Raw genomic sequence first — 25514 nt, forward strand, 5'->3', positions numbered from 1 at the left:
GCGTCACGCGGCGCTTGTTTTGTCTAAGCAACCGCGTCTGAATGAAGCTACAACATATCGCACTTTAAAGACGGAGCGACCGCACAAACGTTACGAGCTTTTTTAGCGCATTGCGGTACGTGCGCGCATACAGCAGCCTCCACAGTCCCTCTGGCATGTCCACCACCATGCGGAAGTGTATGTTGTTATAAGAGAGTGTACCTCTCGTGGTGCCGGCTTCCCTTACAAATTCATTTCTTTTTACAAACGAATAGATAAAAAAAAACAAGAAAAGAACGGACACACATTCAATAAATAACCTCAATTCTTGCACCGGGACATCAGGGAAACATATACAGCGCTGTGGACGCTATCGTGACACCGCCTGACACGAGTGGAATTAAGCAGCATGTGCGCTGCCGTTACTGACAAATTTTTATCAGGAAAGGGCTGGACGCGGTACGCATGGGCAGCATGTGAAATGACCCGGGCACTCTTTCTGTATCCGCCACTGCTATTCTTCCAAGTTCTACACGTAACAAGGCACCGATATCAGCCGCCTTTACGCGTAATGATTGCTCACCGCACCGTGCTCGCTTTTCCGTTTGGTGGCGAACAACGCGCAATCCGCGAGCTGCACCTTCAAAGCGCCCAACGCACGTCACGCTAAAGGCCCGAACACACGTACGCGTTGCAGCGCGTCAACGCGTGACATTTTGACGCGGCATCGCGCCCTCTCCCTATAGAGCGCGAGGGCGCGCGGCTACGCGCCCTTCCTCTCGATAGCGAGAGGGCGCGACGCCGCGAGAAAAAGTCACGCGTTGATGCGCGGCAACGCATACGTGTGTTCGGGCCTTAAGGAGCTGGCTCTGTGCGTGCGTGTGTTAAGCTCGCCACAGCGGCATGAACGGAGGAAGAATGCAAACAGCATGTCGGGGACACACGCATATGCTATATACGACTGCGCCTCATCCGTCACGACGTTCCCATCGGCCATTGTCGTCTCGAGCGTCCCGCACTTGCACCTCCCGGGGAACTTCAGAACGTTTTAGTGTTTCTTTTCTTTCTCAGAAGAAACAACCACAAAGTACGCTTGCCGGTCCTTAAGGTTACCTATCGCGTGTGCATCTACCCGCACGACGCATACTACGTCATAGAAGCGCGCGCGAGCCGTGGTTGTAGCCACGTACAGCTGTTCGCGACGTTTCGCCCTTGAAAAGAACAGCGACCACTTGTGTTCGCGGGTGTTCGTGTGTTAGCGTGCTGGGCCGCGTGGACAATGCGCTGGCGCGCAGCCGCAGCTGCGAGGGAAAGGGCGCGAGGAGCTTTAGTGGCTTGAGTTCTAAAGACTCTCGCTCTAGCGAGGCTCCGGTGCGTCTCGCAACACTCGCGCATTCCGCTAGGGCGACTCAGGGTCGAGTCACGGCCGGCCGTCGATTGTCGCAGCGTCGTTTGCGGACTCGCGACGTAGAATGGTCGATCGCTGGCTGGGTTTGCGGCCGCTCGGGGCCATCTGCGTACACGCCGAACTATGCTGCGCGTTATCGACACGACGCGTTGCCTTTCGTTTTTTCTACGCGTTTTGTCGCCTTTGTGAGCGATCACATAGGAACGTTCAGCGGACTCATTCTGGCGCCCGGCATTCACTCAAATAATAGGCAGTTTTAGAATAGCGTACGCAAAGATAGCGTTCCTTGGGTACGGACGCTATTTTCGTCACTTAACGGGGGTCACGCAAGAAGATATGCGCAGCGGCGACAAACGCTAACTCAAAGCTTTGAGTACCCTACTCTAAAACTTCCTATTAGGGTATTATAGGGCATTCTAAACTCTCAAAGGGTACGCAAAGCGATGCGTATAGCGTTCGTCGCCAAAGCGCATGCGTCGTACGCTATATCTCTTGCGTGTTCACGTGAAGAGACGGAAATAGAGCACATACCCAACGAACGCTATCTTTGTGTGCCGTATTCTAAAACAGCCTAATGTAACTGCGGAGCTCCGTCCATTACTTTCTGCGGGAGTAAATTGATCACATATATAGCTCCACTTTTTTGTCCTGTTGGAGAGTAAGCTTACTCCCGTTGTGCTGTCATTACTCCGACAGCAAATGGCGTAACCACGGAACTCCTTCCATTGTTCCTTGGAAGAGTAAACTGATGGCGAAACTTACAGCTGTATTTTGCCAGATTGAGTTAATTTACTCCTCTTGTACTCTGCATAAGCCTTTATCGGGGGACGCATACTTAGTCCGTTGAATGGCGCGAGAAAACATTTGCAGTGTGTATGAGATGCGCTGATTCTTTCAGTAATAAATAAATAAAAAATGAAGCACTGGCAGGATTTCTTTTTTCTTCTTCTTCTTCTTCTCAGAAACAAGCCTCGGTATCCTAAAACGTTATTTGACTTATCCCCCATCCTCAGGTGTCTCGACGGAAGTTGTTGCTGAATTTCGGTGACCATGGCCTCCGAGATCGCTTGGCACGCACTGAGAAAGCGCACGCTGCCCGGAGGTCATGCGATGACTCGCCGCGAGGTCAATTACCGAAAAACTGTTTGCTATAAAATCGTGAGCCATCCTACTCTGTGAAGGTGGATATGGGCAGCAAATTCCGAACCACAGCTGATCACACACCCTGCAACTAAATCCGAAATATCTTTCCAGAAAGTTGCTTTTGAATTTTGCGCATGCTCCGTTGAAGATTTCTATTTGAGCTGTATACGGTACTTGCCGCATTCATCGCTTAGCAACATGCGGCGTCTTGTCTGGCTCGGCGCATGCGCGTGCTTAGCGTTTCGTGCACGATCTTAATTGGCAACTGCCGCCCGTGTGTTCCCTTCTTCGTATTTAGCGAACCGGTGGTGAGTGATGGAGTCTTACTCATTTTGTGTGGCACGTACGTTTCTTTTTTCTTTTCTTTTTGTTGTTGACGGACACGAAAAATACGCGATACCCTATAGCCCCATGCAGCTTCACTGACATCATATATACACCACGAGCTGCCCTCCCGGCATTTACTCAAAGGCGCTATTCAAGGATTCCCCAAATATGTACTTGGGTTTGTCAGTGGCGAATGTATACGGCAAGCCTGAACTATATAGAGGGTCCGAACGACCGACACTGCAGTGTGTACGTATAGGAAATGACGCGTCATCACGGGCGGCGATGGTTCAGACTGCGGGCATTATGGGCGGACAAGCATAGGAGCCCAGCTAGGTCTATTTGAAACCTCGAATAGATGCCCATGCCGCATTAGCGATGCAGCTAATAAGCGTATCAGGTCGTGCAAATGAGACTTACAGGACCTCGCTTCAGTGCCCGTATAAACATTTGAAGAAGCGATATGCTGACAAGGTAGCAGAGACACAGTGATCTATAAGTGGTCACCAGAGGAACTGCTTTGCTTGCGTTCCACATCCATGCATGACATGACAAGAACTTTATTGGAGTCCTGAGGAACTCGAACCTGGGGAGCCTGCGTTTTCAATCATTTCGGTTTCCCACAATGTGTATCCAGTGGCGTAGCCAGAAATTTTTCGGGAGAACGGGGGGGGGGGGGGTTCAAACATTCTTTATGTATGTTCGTGCGTGTGTTTGTATATGTGCATATAGGTACATGTAAAATTGAAAATTTTCGGGGGGGGGGGGGGTGAACCTCTCCCCCTCCTGGCTACGCCATTGTGCGTATCCTACTGACGTCACGTAGTTCCCTTCGCTATTCGGGTTAGGGGGGGGGGGGCTGAATACTACTAATTACGAGAAAAAAAATGCAATTGGCTTGTTCGATTACTGTTGATCACAGCACCTTTGGAAGGTTGCTGTTTAACAACGCGCGCGCCGGACTAGGCTAAGTATAGTTAGGGTGAACCACCAATCAGCATGTACATAACAGCAACCCGTCACGCATACAGTAAACAGATTATACATGGTTAGCTATGCGACTCACCCATGTATCACAGGGAAAATGGAAGCGCCGAATGCGACATGGGTTTCAATTTGCCGGTACTTATGAGTGATGAGGAGTACACGGATAGCGCGGAACATTATATAGGCCATACTTTTTTTTTTTACCGTCGCTTTCTATTATACTGTTTGCAAGTTGTAAGTTCTCCGAAGCACCCACGCACGTGCACGGCGATAATTGCCTTAAACGCAGCCCGCTATACGTACACGACGGCCGCTTGCGAAATTAGGAGCGCGACTTTGTTAGTACTATTGTTGATGTTATTTCGCCGGGAGCGTACAGAGAATATACGTCAAATGCACTGGCGTACACGAATGAAATGTAACGTGATAAAGCTGAAAATATCAATCGAAGGTGAACATTCAGCAGATGATCTCGCCGGGGGTTCAAAATAGAGATGGCAGAACTGTTCCTAAAAAACTAATTAAATTACATTACAAATTACAGCTGGTCGAAAGTAATGACATGAAACGACTATTACTTTCGAAGAGTAATGAAATTAATTTGAAATTACTTTAGCAAAAGTTAGCAAAAGCAACGTTATTCATGGCTTCGAGTTCGCATGCTAAGCTGTTTTTCTGGAAACCTGCCTCTTTCCCACATTTGAGATACTGTACTCAATAATAAAAATAATAATTGTTGCTGTTTAACGTCCCAAAACCACGATATGATTCTGAGGGACGCCGTAGTGGAGGGCTCCAGAAATTTCGACCACCTGGGGTTCTTTAACGCGCACCTAAATCTAAGCACACGGGCTTCAAGCAGTTTCGCCTCCATCGAAAATGCGGCCGCCGCGGCCGGGATTCGATCCCGCGACCTTCTGGTCAGCAGTCGAGCACCATAACCACTAGACCACCGTGGCGGATGGTGCTGCAGCTCAGATTCACTTGCCTTTGTTAGTTTTTTTTTTTTCACTTTCTTTTGTATCTTTTTTTAATACACAAGAAATGTGGAAATATGTTTAGTCAAAAGCAATTAGGAAAGTAATCAGTAATGTTCTTGAAATTACTCGCTTGAAATGATTCATTGGATTACTCATTACAGCGAAAAGCAAATTTGAATTAAAGAAATTTCATTACTGCCAAGCCTAGTTCAACACCCCGAATTTTTTTTTACATTTTGTATGGGCGCGCACACATACAAACACACACACGAAACTATATAAAGGGGTCTCAACCTCCTTCGAAAAAATTTCTGGCTATGCCATGTCACGTTCATATGCAGGAATGTCACTGGCTTAAGTTTGTATTTGTGTGTGCTGGATATTCTGAAGTGCTTTCGCTGGCTTCGACAAAGCTGTGAGTGCGATACACTGGGACAGGTGTATACTTATTACATCGTAAAGAAGTTGAAACTCCAGCTCATTGTCCAAATATTCAATGTAAAGGAAGACTTTCTACGAAGTGTGAAGCATAGTTTAACAACGACATAGGCGTGCTCACAAGGGGGGGGGGGTGGGGGGGGCGGCCGCCCCCTTAGTCACCTAGGGGGGGGGGCGCAAAATCTCCCTCGTACATTGACTTAGTAGGGGGGGGCGCTGCCATGAACGTTCGCCCCCCCCCCCCCCTGATGGGGAACCCTGCGCACGCCTATGAACAACGACTTCGGTTAAGGCGGTATAACGCAAATACGTCATCGGTATTGTTTAATGTGGTTACTTTTAGGGCAGAGGTTAGTGACGGCGAATGCTAAGGCATTCAGTTACCGCTTCTGTATCAGCGAATGACGTGCGAAATCCCTATTATGCAAAGAAATTGATCGTTCCTTCGAGGAACATTAACATTCATACGGCGCCTGCGTGCCATCAGCGCTGAAATTTTGAAAGCGGCCCCAGTCGACGCAGTTCATTATATTGTTCCAGACACTGACGTCGTTCGTAAAATATCTGCGTCATATGTAACCCTACTGACGCACAACTACACGGGCATTGCTACTAAAAAAATTATAATGAGGGCGTTGTCGTCGTATTGATAGCATTTCTTCATTTGCAGTGCATCCGAAATTTTCTTGATCCTCTAATTTCTTGGGTTTTACTCGCCGAAACCACGATGTGATTTTTAAGGAACGCTGTATAGCGGAGGGCTCCGGATATTTCGACCACCTGGCGTTTTTTAGCGTGCGCATACATGAATCTAAGTACACAGACCTCTATAGCATTTCGCCTTCATCCAAATGCGATCGCCGCGGCCGGTATCTAACCCGCGACTTTCGAGTCAGCCGAGCACCGTGACCACTGTATACCACAGCGGCTTCAGAAGGTTTTGTATACTATAGTGGTTATTCACACACATTCTCTCTGTCTCTCTCTCACACACACACACACACACACACACACACACACACACACACACACACACACACACACACACACACACACACACACACACACACACACACACACACACACACACCTGTATATAGAATCGGTATTCGGACCTGCCGATTCTAACGAAAGTCGGTTGGTGTGTTGCTTCCACTCATGCTAAAATCCGTGGCATAGTGCACAGTTCTTTGTGCGAAGTACGAAAGGTTCCGTTAGTCAGACGGCGCAATCGATTTGAACGAAGTTTTCTTGCATTTATAAGCAGAGCTGAATTCCGTTAACTTCCGATCGCACGAGCTCTGGCTCAAGGGCCTCAAATTTGATTGTAAATTATAGCTACAAAGCAGGCAAAGACTGGGGGAGAGAAACAATGACCAAGGAACATCTTAAGACGCAAAGAGAACATCTTAAGATCTCAAATGCACTCCAGTCCGCGTCCTATAATGGCGGTCGTGTTTCGTTAGGTTTTCTTGGTTTTTTAAGGCGAAAGCCTTAGATGCCTCAAAAAACGCGCTAATTGACCGTCGGCTCCCACGGCGTAGGGCACAGCACGAGTGATGCAAAAAATCATCACGTGATGACGTCACCATATGACGTCATCATGACGTCACAAATTTTTGCGTGACGTCACGTGACGTAACGTCACATGGTGCCGTCATAACATGGATGGAGTCGTAGCTTGGTTAAATGTGTGCCGATCACGGAGGCAATGCGGGACCAGGTGAAGTGCCTCCGATCCTGGAGGCATTGCAAAACCACGCTTTATGCTTTCTGAGGGTGGCGGGACAGGATCAGTACATCGACTGAGAAGCAAAACAAGATGGCTTTTGCCTTCGAGTCGTCTTAGGTGAATGAATAAGGGACTCTGCGACGTTCTTGGTTTCGGTGCATGTGTTGGCTGTGGTGTTTTGGCTGGGGGTGTCTATTACAGTCTCGTGCACAGGTTCGATGCATGTTCTTAGAAGTTAAGATGAGTTAGATGTCAGCGCTTGGCTTTCTCGTTTGTTCAGTCCCCTCCTCTCGGTAAGCGCCGTTATGCACCTCTTACAGTGCAGCACCAACCAGCCCGTGCCTAAATCTCGCTCAAATTTCGAGATCGACTGAAATCGGCAAACTCACAGACGACGCGTCGATTCTCAAAACTAAATAATTCGCGACTTCGCGTCTCAGATGATGTAAACTGTGTATCTGCTAGGTCGTGTAAAGTGGGCAAAATGTCGTGTGCCAATTTACGGGTGATGTGAAATCGTTACACTGTCGACACGTGCGACCTTCGAAGGTCCAGTTGTTCGCAAACTTCAAGTTTGCCAAGTGGACCTTTGAATGACTTTTAACTAAACTTTTGAATAGTTCAACTTGTTTAGACTTTTACGGTTTCGCGATAGTAATTTCCGCATCCTCGAGGAACCGCTTTCAGCAATAGTAATTACGTTGCCTCTCACAGACCGTTTTCAAAAGCCAGTATATTAAAGAAGACTAGTGTATTAGTACCACAGGTCGGCAAACTCACTCAGACTCATTCAGACTCAAATCGAGCCGTGAGTCTGAGCCTGACTGAGTCCGGTTGAGTAATATTTTTGGTGAGTTGCCCGAGTGAGTTCAATTGAGAAAAAATTTAGTGAGGCTGAGTCCGAGTGAGTCCGGTTGAGGAAAATTTTGGTGAGTCTGAGTCCGAGTGAGCCCTAAGGGCAAAATATATCTCGTGAGTGAGCTCCTAATTTTTTGCCGACCTATGGTTAGCACGTGACGATATGTGGATGACAGCGTGAAATTTCGTGGAATGCGGACCTTTATAGCTCTCATTGTCTCACCATCGTGTGATATGGCACGTGCTTCTTTTTACGCGAAACACTTTATTGTAGAAAAAATGTCATATCCAGGCCTTTGAAATCTTTGTAGACATATTGTAGTGCATGTCCAGGCGTACTTAGTAACCAGAAAAGTAGAAATTGCGAAATTGAAGCCGGAAACGTAGTAACTACGACAAAAATAACGATACTGTACCAAAACTAACGTGGGTTCAAAGATACGCGACATTAAAATGGGCTATATGAAATGCACTAGCATGACTGCCGGTGGTTTTAAAACATTGTACTTCTACAACCAGAAACGGAACGTTTGTAACCAGAATTTCGTAGGGACAAATGTCTGAAAAGCGGTGCTATAGTCTTGTCATTTTCGCTAAGCACACACTAAGGTCGATTCCACGAAAGATAAAAAAACGGTGTATACTTGATGTTTCCGATTTTCCTGACAATTTTGTATGTTGCGCACATATGACTGCACAGCACGAAATTGCAGTTCGTTTTCAAATAAAAAATTTTTTCAACACAGGAAAATTCGGCAAGTGTCGCCGGTTGACGACGACCATTTTACAAAGAGTGCGTTTTCGTAAATTCGCAACCATGCTGGCAGCTACTGAAGTTATATATTACAAATATCTTTCTTTTTAGCGGAAGTAGAAGTAAAGAGGAAATAGCTCTTAACATTTCATGGAATTCTACGCAAATTATATATTTTTAAAAATTCACGAGAAACGCTGCGTTTTTGAAAATCAGTCAAGTTTGGGACGCTATGGCTACTTCTGTGAACATCTTAGCGTGTTCATATTTGCAGTATAAATAGGCCTTTATGTGAATAATGAACCTCTGCATTTGTATTTCTCTAATAATTTTCAAAGTAATAAATTTGCATGCTCGAAACACCAAAAAGAGAAAAGTGCTCCTCGATTCTATCTATAATAAAATATATAATAAAATCTATAATAAAAAAACCCCAATCTCAATTCTGTTCAAAGTCGCCCAAAATGTTCTCAAAGGACTGCAGAATGATATTATGAAAAAACATGTTGCATCATTTTTATTAGAACAAAAGAAGAAAATGTCAAACATTGTGTTTCCAGAGCGTGGTGGCTACTGCGTAAAAGACATCTCTAGCAACAAGGAAATACAGTAACACGGCTTTTTTCTTCTCTGAGCTTCGCTAAACAACAGTAATGATCTATTGTCAGCAAGTGGGAACTGTTTTGTAAAGAAATAGATCATTACAATTAAATGCATTTGCGTGGTTTGCGACTTCACGCCAGTGTTAGACATCCCTCAGTCCACAGTAGGCACTTTCAGTTGTAGCCTCCTTTTCTTTCATCTATTTCAGCTGAGTATGCATGCTAAAGAACGCATTCCCTCCATGCGTCTCTTATGATGTTGTGCTGTGCCGGAATTGAGAGATTGGTATAAAAGGCAAGGTCTCTTCATGAATGGAAATGAATTTCTGGAGAGCGGTCGCCAAGAGGTTTGGTTGTCACAGAACAAACTGGACTACTACATTTTTGCAACATCAGCTTAGTTTTGATGGCCTGCATAAGCTAAAGTTGCTCACAAAGAAGTACAAATCTTGCTATCTCATCAAGAGAGATGGAGAGGCAATAATCTTTAATGAAACTCCCGGAGATATTAGCCTGGTTTACCGCCTGGCTTGCTACTCCAGGTGTCGGGTGATGACTATGGTACATAAAATGATCACATATACACACAAGTAGTACGTACAGTCACAAACACACGTACATACACACAAAAGAGTCGTTCACAAACTTTCGTTAAGGGGAGTGGTCCTCAAAAGTACCAACAGCGCTTTTGCGTTGCGCATCGCAGAACCGCTGCCTTGCCACGGGCCGAGAAGGTGCCGCAGCAAGCTCAAGCCGCGTTGCAAATGAACTGCTGCCTTCAGAATCTGTCGTTCTGCGTCGTAACGGGAACAGTCACAAAATACACATGGTTACATATTACGCTTAGGGATTACGCTGCGAGCGCAATCGAAAGCTTTGGCTTAGTTTCACGGATGAGAGAGAAGAAAGTGAAGCGCCAAAAGTGTCGCTTCACTTTCCCTCTCCTCTTCCCCCCCCCTTTTTTTTTTAACGAAATGTATTTTGCGCCACAGTCAAGCATACCTAAGCAATCTAAGCACCAACTCATCCAAGAAGTCCTATTGGTCGTGTGGATTCTGTACGCGACTTGCGTATCCCTTTGAATATTCGGCGGCTCCTGCCCAAGCGGCACGCACCTGAGTGGTATGCACTCAAGTGGCCATTACCCAAGGGTTCTGTACCCCATGTGACACTCGTCTTTTGTTTTCGAAGGAGTTTAAAGCACCGGCGTGGCTATGTGGTAGAATACTCGACCGCCACGTAGAGGGCCCGGGTTGAAATCTCGTCCAATCGTGGAAATTTTTTTTTTTCTCATTTAATTTTTTGTTATTTCGTGCAATAGCGGTTACGGACACCGGCTGCGGCTGCGGACAACTACGGCGCCAAAATCAGCTGTTGTTGTGATCTCACAACAGCTTTCGCTGTAAAAACAAGTGTGTTCTTCGTATAGCCGCTGCGTGCCTTATCCACACATTAGGACAGAGGAGTTTGAAAAATAGAGTTACTTCAAAGAATAATGCGAAGCTGCTGTGAAATAGACGCCGCACATATGACCCTTCTCCAACAGCGGTAGAGGGTCGACGAGCCGTGTTTAAGAAAAGATAATCTGAACGACAAAAAAAAAAAAAAAAAAAAGCACTCGTTCAGTGTTTGCTATGAATAATGCAGTTTTACAAAACGGAGCATCTAGTCATACGTAGCTTCTTTAATTATACGGGCATCAAACTTTAGAAATAAATTTCACATTCCATCAAGTCATCCTTCACGTGCACAGAGCGTGTATCTGCATGAGGGCCCTGCTGGAACTTTAATTCCTGCAACAAATCTCCTACCTTTAAGAGCTGACTTTTGTGACTGCAGCAATGCTACTCGTTCTATTATTTCTATTTTAAATATTTGTTACCTGGTGCGTAAAATTCCTATCCCACTTTTTTACTAAACAGCCTTGTATTTGCTTGTTTTCTTTCTCTGCACTGTTTCTAGCTCTTAATTTTTGAATTGTACCACAACCAGTGCTTGATGTAGTTTATTTTTTTCTTATATTTTGCATGTAGGAATGCCCCAGACATCTCCTAAGTTTACCGCTCCCTGTGTATTAACAATGGCATGCGCGTTTACCGACTGTAAAAATGACTCCGTTGATGAATAAACCAGACCCCTTATTCTCATGCACGTATGTTATCCTGTTTCCCCCTATACCTCATACATGTAATGCCAACTTTATGTTATGGGTGTACTAAAAAAACAAACAGTAAAAATAGAAACACACGAGAAAAATAACAACTAACAAACAGGAGAACAAACACAACGAATAACAAAAAGGAAAACAAGCCACAAACTAAAAGTAGAATACACCTGGCAGATTTCTTTTCAGAGAGAGATAATAATCTTTAATGAAATTCCTAGAGATGTTAGCCTGGTTTATCGCCTGGCTTGCTACTCCAGCTAGGTGTCGGGTGATGACTATGGTATATACAATGATCACATATACACACAAATAGTACGTGCAGTCACAAACGTACATACACAAAAGAGTCATTCACAAACTTTCTTTAATTGGAGTGTTCCTCAAAAGCGCCAACAGCGCTTTTGCGTTGCGCGTCGCACAACCGCTGTCTTGCCACGGGCCGAGAAGTTTCCGCAGCTCCAAGCCGAGTTGCAAATGAAGTGCTGCCTTCAGAATCTGTCGTCCTGCGTCGTAACTGGAACAGTCGCAGAGTACGTGTTTTAAGTCTTCCCGAGTATTACATGTCGTGCACGTGGGCGACTCCGACTGCCTGATCTTGTGCTTGAAGTATTTCGTATAGGCAACGTCGAGTGAGCCGGCGAATGCACGTTTCATCTTGCCTGGTTAGTATTTGTGGCATATAAAAGCTACACGTCGGGTCTATTCTGTGCAGCGGTTCGTATACTGGTTACCTGCATCGCGCCATATTGTTCGCTGCAGAAGCAGTTGTTTGCCTACAATGCACTAACCAACCCAATCAAGCACACTGATTGAGCCCCGTTATTTGTCAGCGACCCGCCGTTGTGGTCTGTGGTTATGTTAACTTGACTGCTGACCCGTAGGTCGCGGGTACGAGTCCCGGCCGCGGCGGTCGCATTTCGATGGAGGTGAAATGCATGAGGCCCGCGTGCTTAGATTTTGGTGCACGTTAAAGAACGCCAGAGGGCATAAATTCCCGGAGCGCTCCACCGCGGCATGCCTCATAGTCATATCGTGGTTTTGGGGCGTACAATCCCAACGATTATTATTATTATTATTATTATGAGTTGTTTGTCGGTGCTTTTCATTCTAACCAGAAGCAAGTTCATCCTTCTTATGAACTTACGTACGCTATGGAACCCAACTGCTTTAACAAAAAAGAAAAAAAAAAAAACTGTCTTCAACGTTGACTGAACAGCACAAAAAGACACGTTATCTGAAGGAGTGCATGCGTGTATCTGCTGCTTCTTGCTAATCTAACCCGCGCCAAGGTTGGTATACCCCTGCCTGTATACGCTGGACGAGCAAAATCAGTGACCTCCTGCGAGTCGCATTTGTTGCAAACGCGAAGAATAAGCAAGGCCATTTTGAGAGAGGAGGAGAGCTTATAGCTATCCTATACAAACTCTTTCCCTCCTCCTCTCTACGCCACGTTGTGTTCCTGCACACGACTCGAGGCGACGACAAACAGATCAACAAGTGGGTTACTGTTTCACGCCTGGCGAACGGGCGATACGGACATCGCGAGGATCACGTGTCAAAACTCCCAGCATGGATGCATCGCGCCCTATCTATATATCTAGTGGCGGCGGCGCCTCCTTTACTTGTACCCCCCGCTCTGTTTTGAGCTGAGCTGTCAGGTCCTGAAACAGGGGACCCGTCAAGCTGAGGTCAGCCGTAGCCGGTCCTCCCTACAACTATACGCTGCTGAGGGTCACTAGTGCGTGACATCGGAGCTTCACCGAAGAAGTGAGGCGCATACGATCCTCTCGTCAGATTACCACGCCTGCTTCTTTTTTTCTTTCTTTCGTAAAGAACCAGGGGAGCACAAACACGTAAACTAGCAAATAAACAACAGCCCTCTGCGGCTGACGCAGCAGAAGAGTGCAAGCCTAGCGAAAAAAGGAAATAAGAAGAAAACCGCCAGGCCAGCTCGATATACCCAGCACGGTCACGTAGTTGGATGAAGTAGCGGTATCCTCAGAGTGCGTATAAAACCGTTCGGCAACGCTTGCTGCAAGTACTGAGCATGGAAGACATTGCATGGTTTAAACTTTAAGGCGCATGTGTACGTTTATCTAAAAACAATCAACTGTCCTTTGTGATAAAGAAAAACTACACAATGAATGCCATGCCGTGTGACACTACGGCGCTTTGTTGTTCGTAAACACGAATTCCAAACTTCACCACAGCAACGTAGCGACATACGAAAACCGCGGTGATCTGTGCCCGGCTGTCGATGCTACAAAATGGCCCGCGTTAGCCGGACCATAAGCCAGGGCCAGGTCGCTGATAACTACTCTTGGATTAATTGTGACACAGCCCTTTGTGTATATGGGCGACCAGCTTTATTGCGCTCCAGCGTTACGCAGTTCACGCGGCATGACACCTGCAGCGCAAAACTATACGCAACGCCTGCATTACGTGTAGCTACATCGCGTGACTACTTGCTCGATAAAAGTCCTCTGTCTATGTGCTCCTGCTGCTTATGATGAATGTGGCGTATCCATTCGTGGGTTCCTTTAAAGCGCCCACCTGTTATGCAATTCGCACGCGTGACAGCTGCTGCGATACGGCGCAAAATGCGACGGAACATGGGAAACTACGCATCTACACGCGCGACTCCTTGCGCGATGGGACTCCTCTATAGAGCGTCATTGTCCAGAGAGACCTACAAGCACTGGCGCACGTGTCTTAGTTGGAGGACAGTTGACTCCCACGCTGCAGAGTGCCCAGGCTCTATGCCGGCGCGAACACGTTTTTTTTTTTTAATCATTATGAGCGATAGCTGCGATGAGCACAGGCGGCGGCAGCGGCAGATGACATCGCCACCGAAAAATAAGCTACTTTAATGAGTCCATAATAGCTGGGGGGGGGGGGGGGCACTTGTTGAAAACCTTGACTATTTAAGAAAAACACCTATTTTCATTATTTAATTTTGGTAAAAACTCCTACTTCACCAAAATTTCGGGAGGGGGGGGGGGCAGAGCGCCTAGGCTTCCCTCCCCCCCCCCCTGGCTACGGGCCTGGCTAGCGCTGTTTAAAATCCAATACAATAATATCATATAGACCTACGGGGGTCTCGTATGGGAGCCTGAGTGTTTGTATCCATCACATAATTTCTGGCGTTTAACGTCCCAAAACCACGACATGATTACGAGGGACGCCGTAGTGGAGGGCTCCGCAGACTTCGACCACCTGGGGTTCTTTAACGAACACCTAAATCTAAGTACACGGGCCCACTGATCTGGGGGAGATCAGTGCACGGGCCTCAAGCATTTTCGCCTCCGTCGAAAATGCAGCCGCTGCGGCCGGGATTCGATCCCACGACCTTCGGGTCAGCAGTCGAGCACCATAACCACTAGACCACCGTGGCGGGTGAGGGCAAACGAAGCTAATAAATAATAACTGCTTGCGTTTTACGCGCCTAAATAACGGTATGATAATGAGGCACGTCGTAGTGGAGGTTTCCGCAAATTTCGATCACCTGGGGTTCTTTAACGTGTACCTAAATCTGTAGTTACACTGGCCTTTATAGCATACACTGGCCTTTATAACCTTGAAGTCGGCACGCAGTGCACCGTAACCGCTGTACCACCGCGGCGGTTACAAACGAAACTGTCGCTAGTGTAAGAATATAGTACATGTACAAGTAACGCCACAATTGGCCACAATTCGCCGTGCCTTCACAACCTCATCTGCCTGCTTTGTGGGCGCAGGAAATATCGGCTATCCTCGCGGACAATTTTTCTTGGCAATGAAGGAAAGGCTGCGGGGGCAGAGCTATTGCACATGTACTTCCGCGAAGTAGTCCGGTCGGGTGCGCGTTTCGAATTTAGTTTTAAATGCGAAGCATTCTTAGCGAACTTCTGCGACTTTGAGCGTATCTATCTATCTATCTATCTATCTATCTATCTATCTATCTATCTATCTATCTATCTATCTATCTATCTATCTATCTATCTATCTATCTATCTATCTATCTATCTATCTATCTATCTATCTATCTATCTATCTATCTATCTATCTATCTATCTATCTATCTATCTATCTATCTATCTATCTATCTATCTATCTATCTATCTATCTATCTATCTATCTATCTAGCCGCCTACGACTTTGTGCTCTCCTGGTCGCCTGGTTAATCGAATGTACACCAAAATTGGTATGGCGTAACATGACTGTATGACGAACATAAATGACAAGTCATAACACGAAAATCATGACACGCATGTCATGTACAGCATGATTTACATGACACGCTCGTGGTGCGTTGGCGGCCGTTTCTCTAGCTTGATATACACCAAAATTGGTATCTTGCGACGTGACTGTGTAACGAACATGTCATGTACGCATGTCATGTACAGCATGACTTACGTGCCACGCTCATGGGGCGCTGGCGGCCGTTTTGCTAGCTTGATCTACCCCGAAATTGGTATTGCGCGACGCGGCTGTGTGACGAACATAAAAACACGAGTTAACATGAAAATCATGACACGCATGTCATGTACAGCATGACTTACGTGCCACGCTCATGGTGCGATGGCGGCCGTTTCTCTAGCTTGATCTACCCCGGAATTGGTATTGCGCGAGGTGACTGTGTGACAAACATAAATAACACGAGTTAACATGAAAATCATGATACGCATGTCATGTACAGCATGACTTGCGTGCCACGCTCTTGGGGCGCTGGCGGCCGTTTCGCTAGCTTGATATACACCAAAATTGGTATCTTGCGACGTGACTGTGTGACGAACATAAATAACACGAGTTAACATGAAAGTCATGACACACATGTCATGTACAGCATGACTTACGTGCCACGCTCATGGTGCGCTGGCGGCCATTTCGCTAGCTTGATCTACCCCTAAGTTGGTATTGCGCGACGTTACTATGTGACGAACATAAATAATAGGAGTTAACATGAAAACCATGACACGCATTTTCCTCAATGACATACAAGACGATGTATGCAGCTCTTTGCTGGCTGCTTCGCATTACGTCGATTCCCACAATGCGTGGGATCTGCCGGCTTTTTTTTTTTTTGGTTTGTGAACCTTCCGTATCTTCTGTGACGGCCGTTTGATTATTCGAGCAGCCGTCACAGTCTTAGACAGCAATTTCTTACTGAAATTCGTCACAAGCTCCTTCGGCGAGTCGTCGGAAAAGCTGGATGGAGGGTGACGAGAGCTCACCTGAAGATGAAGACGTCATTTTGACCAAATGATTTTGACTGTGAGGTTATAGTGAGGTGCATGTAAAAGGTGCGACGTTTTCACACGCGCAAAAACGCGAAATGAAACTGCATAAAGTAAATTAAATATAAACATCTCCTTGGTGCGCGCTGACCCTCTTTTCAAAGAGGGTCCCGTAGGACATAAAGCAATGTTGTTTTGTATTCTCACGCAGAAAACACGGACGCAATTGTGGGACTATATTCTTCAGCGGTAGCACACGCGTTGTCCGGCTCTGTAGCCTTCCTTTTGTTGCCAAGAGAAGTTGTCCGCGAGTATGCGAACTTATTCGTGGCAGAAACTGAACGTCTCACCTCCAGAAACCCATGGGGCGTGCCGCGTTCCTCTCGCACCGCTCTGCAACACCTTACTTTGCTTCTTTGACGGTCGGGACTATATCATTCCGATTTTTATACACCTCTACAGCCTAGCTGCTGTTTACGAGAACTGCCTGATCACGTATGAGAGCATGGCGAAACTGGGAGGGTTCGTCTAAAGGGCACCTCGATGTTGACGGGCATTGACTGAGACGCACGAGCTCGAAACAATTGTTTCAAAAAAGAAAAAGAACAGAAGAAATGAACGAAAGGAAAGTGAGGTGACGTCTTAAGGTAATTTAAGACGTAAGTTGGTGTGCTGATCGGAATGCGTATAGCGTCAAGCAAGCCGCGACGTCTCAAGTGGTTCGATCAGCCAAAATGAAAGACCGCCACTTGTCTCGAATGTTGAAGCGGGATACACACATTTAAGCTCCGAGTATGCGTACAGAGCTCGGAAAGACTCTTGAAAAGCGTACGGCGAGTCTTAAAAAAAAAAAGCTTTGAGTTTCTTGGCAGGTGTAACAGCGATTCATTCGCACGTGTTTTTTTTTTTTTTTCCGCCTCATGCGTTGAGTACAATGACGATCGTGCGAAGAGTTGTGAAGGGGCATAGGCCTCGAAATTTCCTCTCTTGTCTCTTGGCTTGAGATGAAGGCTGCTCTAGCCTTCGACAGGGAACTTTGAATCAGTAAATATGCAGGGGAATAGATGACTTTTGCTCTGTAGAGCATTGCGGTTTCGTTTTGTTTTTAAACTGTGATTACAGACCACCAAGGCGGACAGGAAAGCAGAACACCCGAGTGTATATATATGTATATATATAAAAACATGTCTTCAAAGAAGCAGTTGCTCGTATGTATCATACAAGTGGAATAGTATATATATTTATATATACACTATTGCACTTGTATGATACAAGCGGGCAACTACGTTTTTGAAGACACGTTTCACTTTCGTGTTATGCCGATTCCTATAAAGGAGGGATCAACCATGTTTTTTTTTTTTTTTTTGGCGTGGAGGGAGCCTAATCGATTCTACAGGCATTTTCAATAAAGTTGTTCTCTCTCTCTCTTAAAAGGGGCAAGTAAAGAAACAAAAATGAAAGCATGGATGATTATACCCTCTCTCCTAACCGTATACAGTGTTTAACTGCGAGAATCTTTGACTGAAATCGGCACCCGTCAAAAGTGTTGATGCCGTTATACATTAAAGGGGCCATGGCCCATGACACCCAATTTTCGATCATAATCTGCGTTATGCGGGTTAATCCTTGTGCGTTCACAATCAAGCTGGCGAAATTTTAGCGCGTTTGGCCGCGCACTTAATTTGTAAATGAACATTTTTTTTTTAATTAAACATGCGAGCAGCCTGAGAGTCAGGCAACACTGACGCACTCGCAAGCCGTGACGTAACAAGCTGCTTGCATTGCGAGCGTCTGCATTCCGTCCAACGATTTCGTTCCGTGGTCATCTGCTCGTGCAATCGAGTCATTTCAGCGTCCTTCAGTTTGTCATTGAAAATGAACGATTTGCAGAAGCTGAAGCTTTGATAGGAAACGACGGCTCCTCTTCATGCAGCACATGACGTCACACACGCCATGGCAAAATGCCGGTCGCCGGTGGTGGGCGGCGTTTATAGCCGCCGACCTCTAGGGCTCATGTTGCACTGAATACTCTTTTACAGTCCATTTTTCATATATGTGCACGCGCAATAGGCCCTCTGCTGTTTTTCGCTGAAAAGCGCAAATTGTTAGCTGACCGTGTCATGGCCCCCTTTAAAGCACACAGATTTAAATGAGCTATTCTGAAAGTGCCTCTTCGACTCGAGTGAGTTGAGAATCGCCTGCTTTTAGGCTGGAATGAGAAAAAAAATTCCACAGCATATCCACGGGGTGAATGATGATGAGTGGGGCGAAGCTCTCGTACGGCAGGATCTTGGCGGCGGCGTCGCGCAGCTTCACGCCCAGTAGATCATCAACGACGTGAGATCGGGCCGGTTTATACTAAAGGGTCGATGAGAGTCATGGCAACTTGCAGCTCACTTCAATTTTACATGTACGCTGTGAATTTTTATTGTTTAATCACGCACAGGAGAAATCTCACCAGGCACTACCTTGGAGGTAAACAATGGCTGCTAATGGGGAATGAGAGACAGAAGAAGTCGTCTTTTAGCTAACACTTACACTTCTACTTCTACTAACGTTTCCTACTGGAACATGCCAATGGCTGCTAATGGGGAACGAGAGACAGAAGAAGTCGGCTTTTAGTTAACGCGCACGCTGCGAATTTTTTATTGTTCAACAACGCACAGGAGAAATCTCCCACCGGCACCACCTTGGAGGTCAAGATCTGGTACTAGCGTTAAGACTGGTTACACACTACATACAGGGGACGAACGGGTGCCGCTACAAGGAGCTTCGCCCCTAAAAAGTGATATGCTTAACATACGTTATATTGTCCCGCATGCCTTGTGGCGGCTACTCGCAGTGTGACCACGCTCGAGAACAGCTGGACAGATGGTTGTTTGAATTCACGTTGGTCTCTGGCCTCCTCTTGATGGGTCGATTCGGCTCAAACCATGTATGGACATCATAAAGAAAAATTTCGGCAGAAGTTATATCGGAACGACCGTCGACGTCAACCGCCCGTCGCGGTTGACACTGCCGAAGCGAGGGTGGTGTCCAGTTCCCAGTTCCCGGGAAAGCCTAGCCAGCGCCTCCTCTATTTTTCAGTGCCTGGGTAGGCACCCTAGCCTGGGCGAACGCTCTCCTCGGGCCGTCGAGCGCGCGCTCCGCGTCCGCTCGCCGCTGCCGCGTGGTGGCGCTGTGCAAGTAGACTGGTAAGTAAGAGACGGTTAGAGTATTGGTGGCAGAAAAGCAGAGATAAAGTACAAAAATAAATAATGGGGAAAAATAAGGTCATTCTGCCTTAAGAGGGATATAGACCGTGAATTTATATTTTTTTTTTGGTATAATAACATAGATTTAATCAATGTAGATAAGGTATTAGGCCAGCATGAAACAAGGAAGTTTTTTCTTTTTTCTTCGAGCATGGTGGCAGACATGTCACCGCCCCGTTACAAAGGGGACGCTCATAGCATCCATCCATCCATCCGGAAGCTGGCGCTGAACGGCCACGCGTATCACGAAGCTCACGAATTCGTGTTTGCATCCGAGTTTAATTGCATTTGTGCTTTTTGCAGGCTTTCACAGGTACAGGGGGGTGGAAAGAAACGCGAACATAGCGGCTCGCTGTTTTCATCACGCTCTAACCGTGGTGGTAATAAAAAGATGCTAGATGGTATTTTATTGTGTCATGGATGACGTCGTGTTCTCATCAATCATCGAGGCTATAACCACTTGAAAATAGATGCGAAACAGCAACGAATGCAGGTGCCGCATGTTCGCGTGTCATTCCATCCCCGCTGTAAGTATACCGCAGGCAGACTGTCAGGCCGTGCTGCCGGTTCGATACTTGCACTCGAGTTTGATAGTATTCGCGTTTTATTTTCTATTTCAGTCTATTGCAACCACCCCAATGCCTTAGTATGTCATACTGTTGTGTTCCACTCTGCAAATGGAACTGAAAGAAATCACGATTGTCTTTTTGTTATTCCCCTTTATTAATAAAGAAAAAAAATCTCACAGGTTCCCTTATGCATAGGCGAAAGCCATCTTCTTTTTCCCAGTCAATGTAGTGAACATTCCCTGCCTCCCTCCGAGATATTTCTGTGCCTAACATGGTTTTCTTACAGCCTCAAGGATCGGAGGCAGTGCAAGATTCCTGCACATCAGCGGAGGCATGCACTACATCCGTGATCGGCCCATTTTGACCAAGCGAAGGTGTAATATGACGATGTCACGTTGTGTGACGTCACGATGATGTCACAAAATTTTATGATCTGTGACGCCTTATGATGTCATCACGTAATTATTTTTTGCATCACTCGCGTTGACGCCGCCAACTGTCAGTTTTCGCGTTTGATGAGGCATCTAAGGCTCTCGGCTTAATACACTGTTCGGCTGTCGTTCCATGAAATTCCAGCTGCCGTTAGTGTTCGGTAGAGGTGTCTTGCAGTAATTAGGCGGGGATAATTGGTCTCCTAATACATCTTCAAACTACACTGGAATATGCAGCCGTCGTTTACGACGCGAAGATTTCATAGAATATAAGAAGCGGCGGCTTACGAAGGATGCAATAGCGTCACTCTTTGCAGACTACCCTTCACGTTTGCAGCCCAAGGTAACAACTGAATCAAGCATGGCAAGTATCCCTAAACGTGACCGTGTTGCGTCCGAACAGTCAACGAATGCATGTAGTACCAGTAGCAACGCTGCCTCGCGATCGCCGCCATGTGCATGCAGCGCTGACATTAGGTCCCGAAGCTGAAGAATCGGAGCCCACGGACACTATATGCGCTACCGGCGAAACAACCGACAATCATTATGTGCATTGTCACTGGAAGCAGCTTAGTGACATTTCATTCTATTTAGCGCATGAACCCATGGCTTGCGTATAGTGTGCTACACCAGTAGACGGTGGCACGCATCGGGGAACTTTAAGCGCCCAAGCTTTCAGTATTAGCTCTTGGCAAATGCTGCTTTCGAAAACCGACTTTCAGACAGTCAATAACCGACTCTCAGTCAAGCGAACGTAACGGTGACAAAACAATTTTCCGCGCATCACTGGCATGCGCTCACTGGAATCGGGCTAGCAGACGACGCGCGAGCGTCTCGATCAAATAGCCGCGAAAGACACATGCCTTCGAAATGGGCTGGTTGCCAAGAACGACAAGTGCTTCATGATTCCAGTTTACAAGTTTTCATTATACTTTAAACAACGCGAATACAGCCGAAAACTGAACCATATAGCAGCTTCGAATGCAGCCACGGCATTCGTTTCCGCGAGCGACGACGCGACGGCTGGTCTACTACGGTGGCGGCGCTCGGCGGCTAAAAGCCGCACTAAGGGACTATACATGCGCTATCCGCACACCCGCTCCGCACTTGGCGGGACACCTGCCGCCCGCAAACGGAGGAGGAAAAACCGGTACCCCGTGTGCGACGATTGGCGTCGTTCCGGTTTTTCCTCCTCCGTTTGCGAGCGGCAGGTGTCCCGCCACGTGCGGAGCGGGTGTGCGGATAGCGCGTGTATAGCCCCTAACGACGACGGTCGGTTCCCATTGCGCTCCGCTCCTTCGCCCAGGCGCCCAGGCCAGTGCTGGGCAGTATCGAAGATACATGTATCTTAGATACTATCTTAGATACTCTATGGGTATCTTGTATCTGTATCGCGATACGTCTCGAAAGACGAGTATCTGTATCTGTATTTCCGATACATTAGAAGATGTATCGTGTATCTTGAGATACAAGATACTTCTATCGCAACACAACCACGCGAAACAATAATCGCTGGCCAAGCTCCGATTCTCACGCTGGTACTGGTGCCACTAAGCCATCTGAATAAGTCTAAGGGCAGTGACGTTATCTTATTTTTACGCCAGAGTAATCCAGTGAGGGTCGAAGATCAGGAATACAAGCATGCGGACCTCTACGCCCAGCCCACGTACCTTTTGTTCTCTCGATTTCTTTTCTTTTTAGTTGCGCCAATATACTGCGACACTTGCCCTTAGCCACTGTCTTGCACCACGTACTCCAGTGCGTGCGGCGTCTATCGCGCAAATTCTGATGTTGTTACAGTGTCGTTATTAGGGAGTTTCAGTGTCGCCGCCCCAAAGCGGCTTGGGTACGTAAGCCCTTGCGTTCCTTTGTATTCTCCGTGGATGCAGCTGGGAGTACAAAGGAACGCAAGAGCGTGCGCAGGCGGGCCGCTTGGGGGCCCCGGCACTAAAACTCTCTAATGAAGATTCTCTTGCCTCTTGCTCCGTAACGAAATGTGATGCGTGCAAGAATGGGGTTGCTTTGCGTCGCGTGGATTTTACATATCAGCGATTTGAAGGACCTCGTGGATGTAAGTTTGACTTGCATGCAATGAATTAACTTATATGCAAATAAGATTCTAACAACTTCAGCACCACTGGTACTGATGCTAGATCTAATAGAGCAAGCGTTTACCTATGAGAAAATATCTTGGCGTACCGTATTTTTCACTTTCATCTACATTTATTAAAAGAATTTATGAAATCATAATTTGATTATTAGCACAAGTGCTTTCTTAGCTGTCATTTTGCATCACATACATTACCTAGGTCGCTGCACTGTTTTTCCGGTCTGGTCACTGCAGTATGTCTTTTGTAACGCGCTCCCAAAATAAGATTTCTGCTTCACTCTTCTAACTATCTGCTTTATTTCTACTACTGTTTACAGATTTACACGTTGCCAAGGCGATTTTGAGAACAAATATATTATTATGTGGGCGTGCCTTGAGTATGCAGTACAAAATATTCTGCTTACCGCTTAAGAAAATAGCGAAATTGAGTTTTCGTTATAATAACGGAAATCATTAGGAGCCATCTTAAAGTTGTTAGGAAGGGGATTTGAGAAAAGTTGTTTTACTGAATGCTCCGTTTTACTCATGAGCGTCCCAACGAGTCGTTTCAGGCAATTCTCCACAGGCACTGAATTTTCTATTGTCTCAACAGGTAAGTTGACGATACTTCATGCTGATAGCTAATAAGGGCGCCGTCTGTATTGTGTTTCTGTACTCATTCAATGTGAATGTTTGATACACAACCACCTCTCTATTTTACTTATATTTGTTTTCTTGTCTTAGGCCTCCTTAAATATTTTTCGTATTACTAATCGCCATGCAATGGAAGCTATAAGCGACAATAGCGCGAATAGCGGCGGTGTCCTGCGACGTTTTGTGCTACTATACAATACGTCTGAGACATTTCTGTGTTGCACATGTTCTCTCGTTGAAGAAAAATTGCTAAAATATTCTACGTTAGTGAGTATATAAACAAAGAATCCCTTACGCTAAATAGAACATGGAAATTCATTGCAGTTTTACGTCATCTACGTATACACTAGGGGTCTCAAACTCAGCTTATGGTCGGCGGGCCGCAGTCGCGAAATTTAGCTCCAAGGGCCGGGACAGTGATGATGGTGGGGTCGGAGAGAGTTTGAACAAAATGACGTTGCCATTTGAAAGAAAGCCTTTCCAATATCTCATATATAGGTCATTTCTGAAGGGGATTTGGAGTCAGGATTCTAGAAACATCGATACCGATGTACACAACGAGTGAAATCTGGACGCGGATTGAAATATAGTCTTTGTTCCGCGATTATGTCTCAGCACATGGTGACCACATGTTCCTCACGAAAGAAATGCTTGAGACCAGTCATATGTCTGTGTAGCTCACGAACATACTTATTTAGAAAATAAAAACAAATGGGACGGAGACGGTCATGTGTGCCGGCCGGGCCGCTAGCGAACGCTCTCAAACCCCGTTTACACCATGCGTCCCTCCCCCTCCCCCCCCCCCTAAAAAAAATTAAAAAAAAATAAAGAGTCGCTACCAGCGTTGCTGCTGCTGTACACCTGTCCGGATATATGGTATTGTGCAAACTGTCTTTTACGGACAAGGTAAAAGTCCACACCGGCCGGTATTTGCGCCGCCGTGCGAAGGCTTCTTAGTGACGTTATTCTGATTATATGGCAACCCGCTATAGCTTGTGGCAAGCTGAGCAGCGACTCTCATCAACTGCAAAATTGACAAGCAAGAACCGCTGTCAGCGAAGTGTATAAAGAGTTGTCCTGTGAAGAAGCTAAAACAAGCCCCGATAAGTTGTTTTGGAAGGAGACTAATGTATTTTGAGCAAGAAGGGCGAAACTTTTAAGATATTAACAGACATTTCATTCAAGTGAAACAATATAGGTCAGCCCGGTTAGGAAATCTTCAAGCATACATTCTCATGTATAGGCATTTGCTGCTACACTATATGGATGTATATTAACAAATTTGAGAATGTATCGAAGTATCTTAAGATACAATTGCCAAGTATCGTATCGGATACAATTATTGCGGCAGTATCTTGTATCTGTATCTCCAATACTTTTTGCCTCGGTATCTTGTATCGTATCGCGATACAATTTCAAAGTATCTTTGCCCAGCCCTGGCCCAGGCACAGAAAAATAGAGGAGGCGCCGGCCTAGCAAACGACAGCTGCCCAGGACTGCTCATAGCGCGCATGCGCGTATTCTCGTTCATTTCGCCGCTGCGCTCCGCGTTACGGCGCTTATCGACTCGGCGGTCGACGCTCGCGCGTTCAGGTTAAAAAAATTTGCGGCTGCACACTCCGTGACAGATGCGCAGTAAACAGAGTGGGCCATGATGACGCACGCGCAAAATGAATGTGAATATGCGCGCTTCTGACAGGTGCATTTTTGTTTTGCATTCTGAGCCTATCTATAAGACGTTAGTTGTGTATTTACATATGGTACTTACGGTCGTTCAACGTCAAAGACACTCATGTACATTACTAAAGTTTCTGAGAACACCGGCACGCACGCAAGTGCGTCTATCAAAGCTCAAGATGTGATTTACTTGATTAGACATGGAAAATCAAGCCTCGCAGATATACATCCTTCGTAGACAAAGCTAGA

At 46.3% G+C, this 25514-nt stretch overlaps 1 protein-coding gene across 1 annotated transcript in view; it reads right to left on the bottom strand.

The window, feature by feature from the left end:
- Nucleotides 1-17034, bottom strand: part of LOC119396058 (dual serine/threonine and tyrosine protein kinase) — a 42749-nt gene extending 25715 nt beyond the window's left edge. Inside the window, exon 1 of the mRNA XM_049416894.1 lies at nucleotides 16942-17034. Within this exon, the coding sequence (XP_049272851.1) occupies nucleotides 16942-16955 (14 nt within the window). The 5' untranslated portion in view covers nucleotides 16956-17034. The remainder of the gene's footprint in view (nucleotides 1-16941) is intronic.
- Between the last annotated feature and the right edge of the window lie 8480 nt (nucleotides 17035-25514).

This window comes from Rhipicephalus sanguineus, chromosome 6 (genome assembly GCF_013339695.2).
Source record: "Rhipicephalus sanguineus isolate Rsan-2018 chromosome 6, BIME_Rsan_1.4, whole genome shotgun sequence".
NCBI classification, from domain to species: Eukaryota; Metazoa; Arthropoda; class Arachnida; order Ixodida; family Ixodidae; genus Rhipicephalus; species Rhipicephalus sanguineus.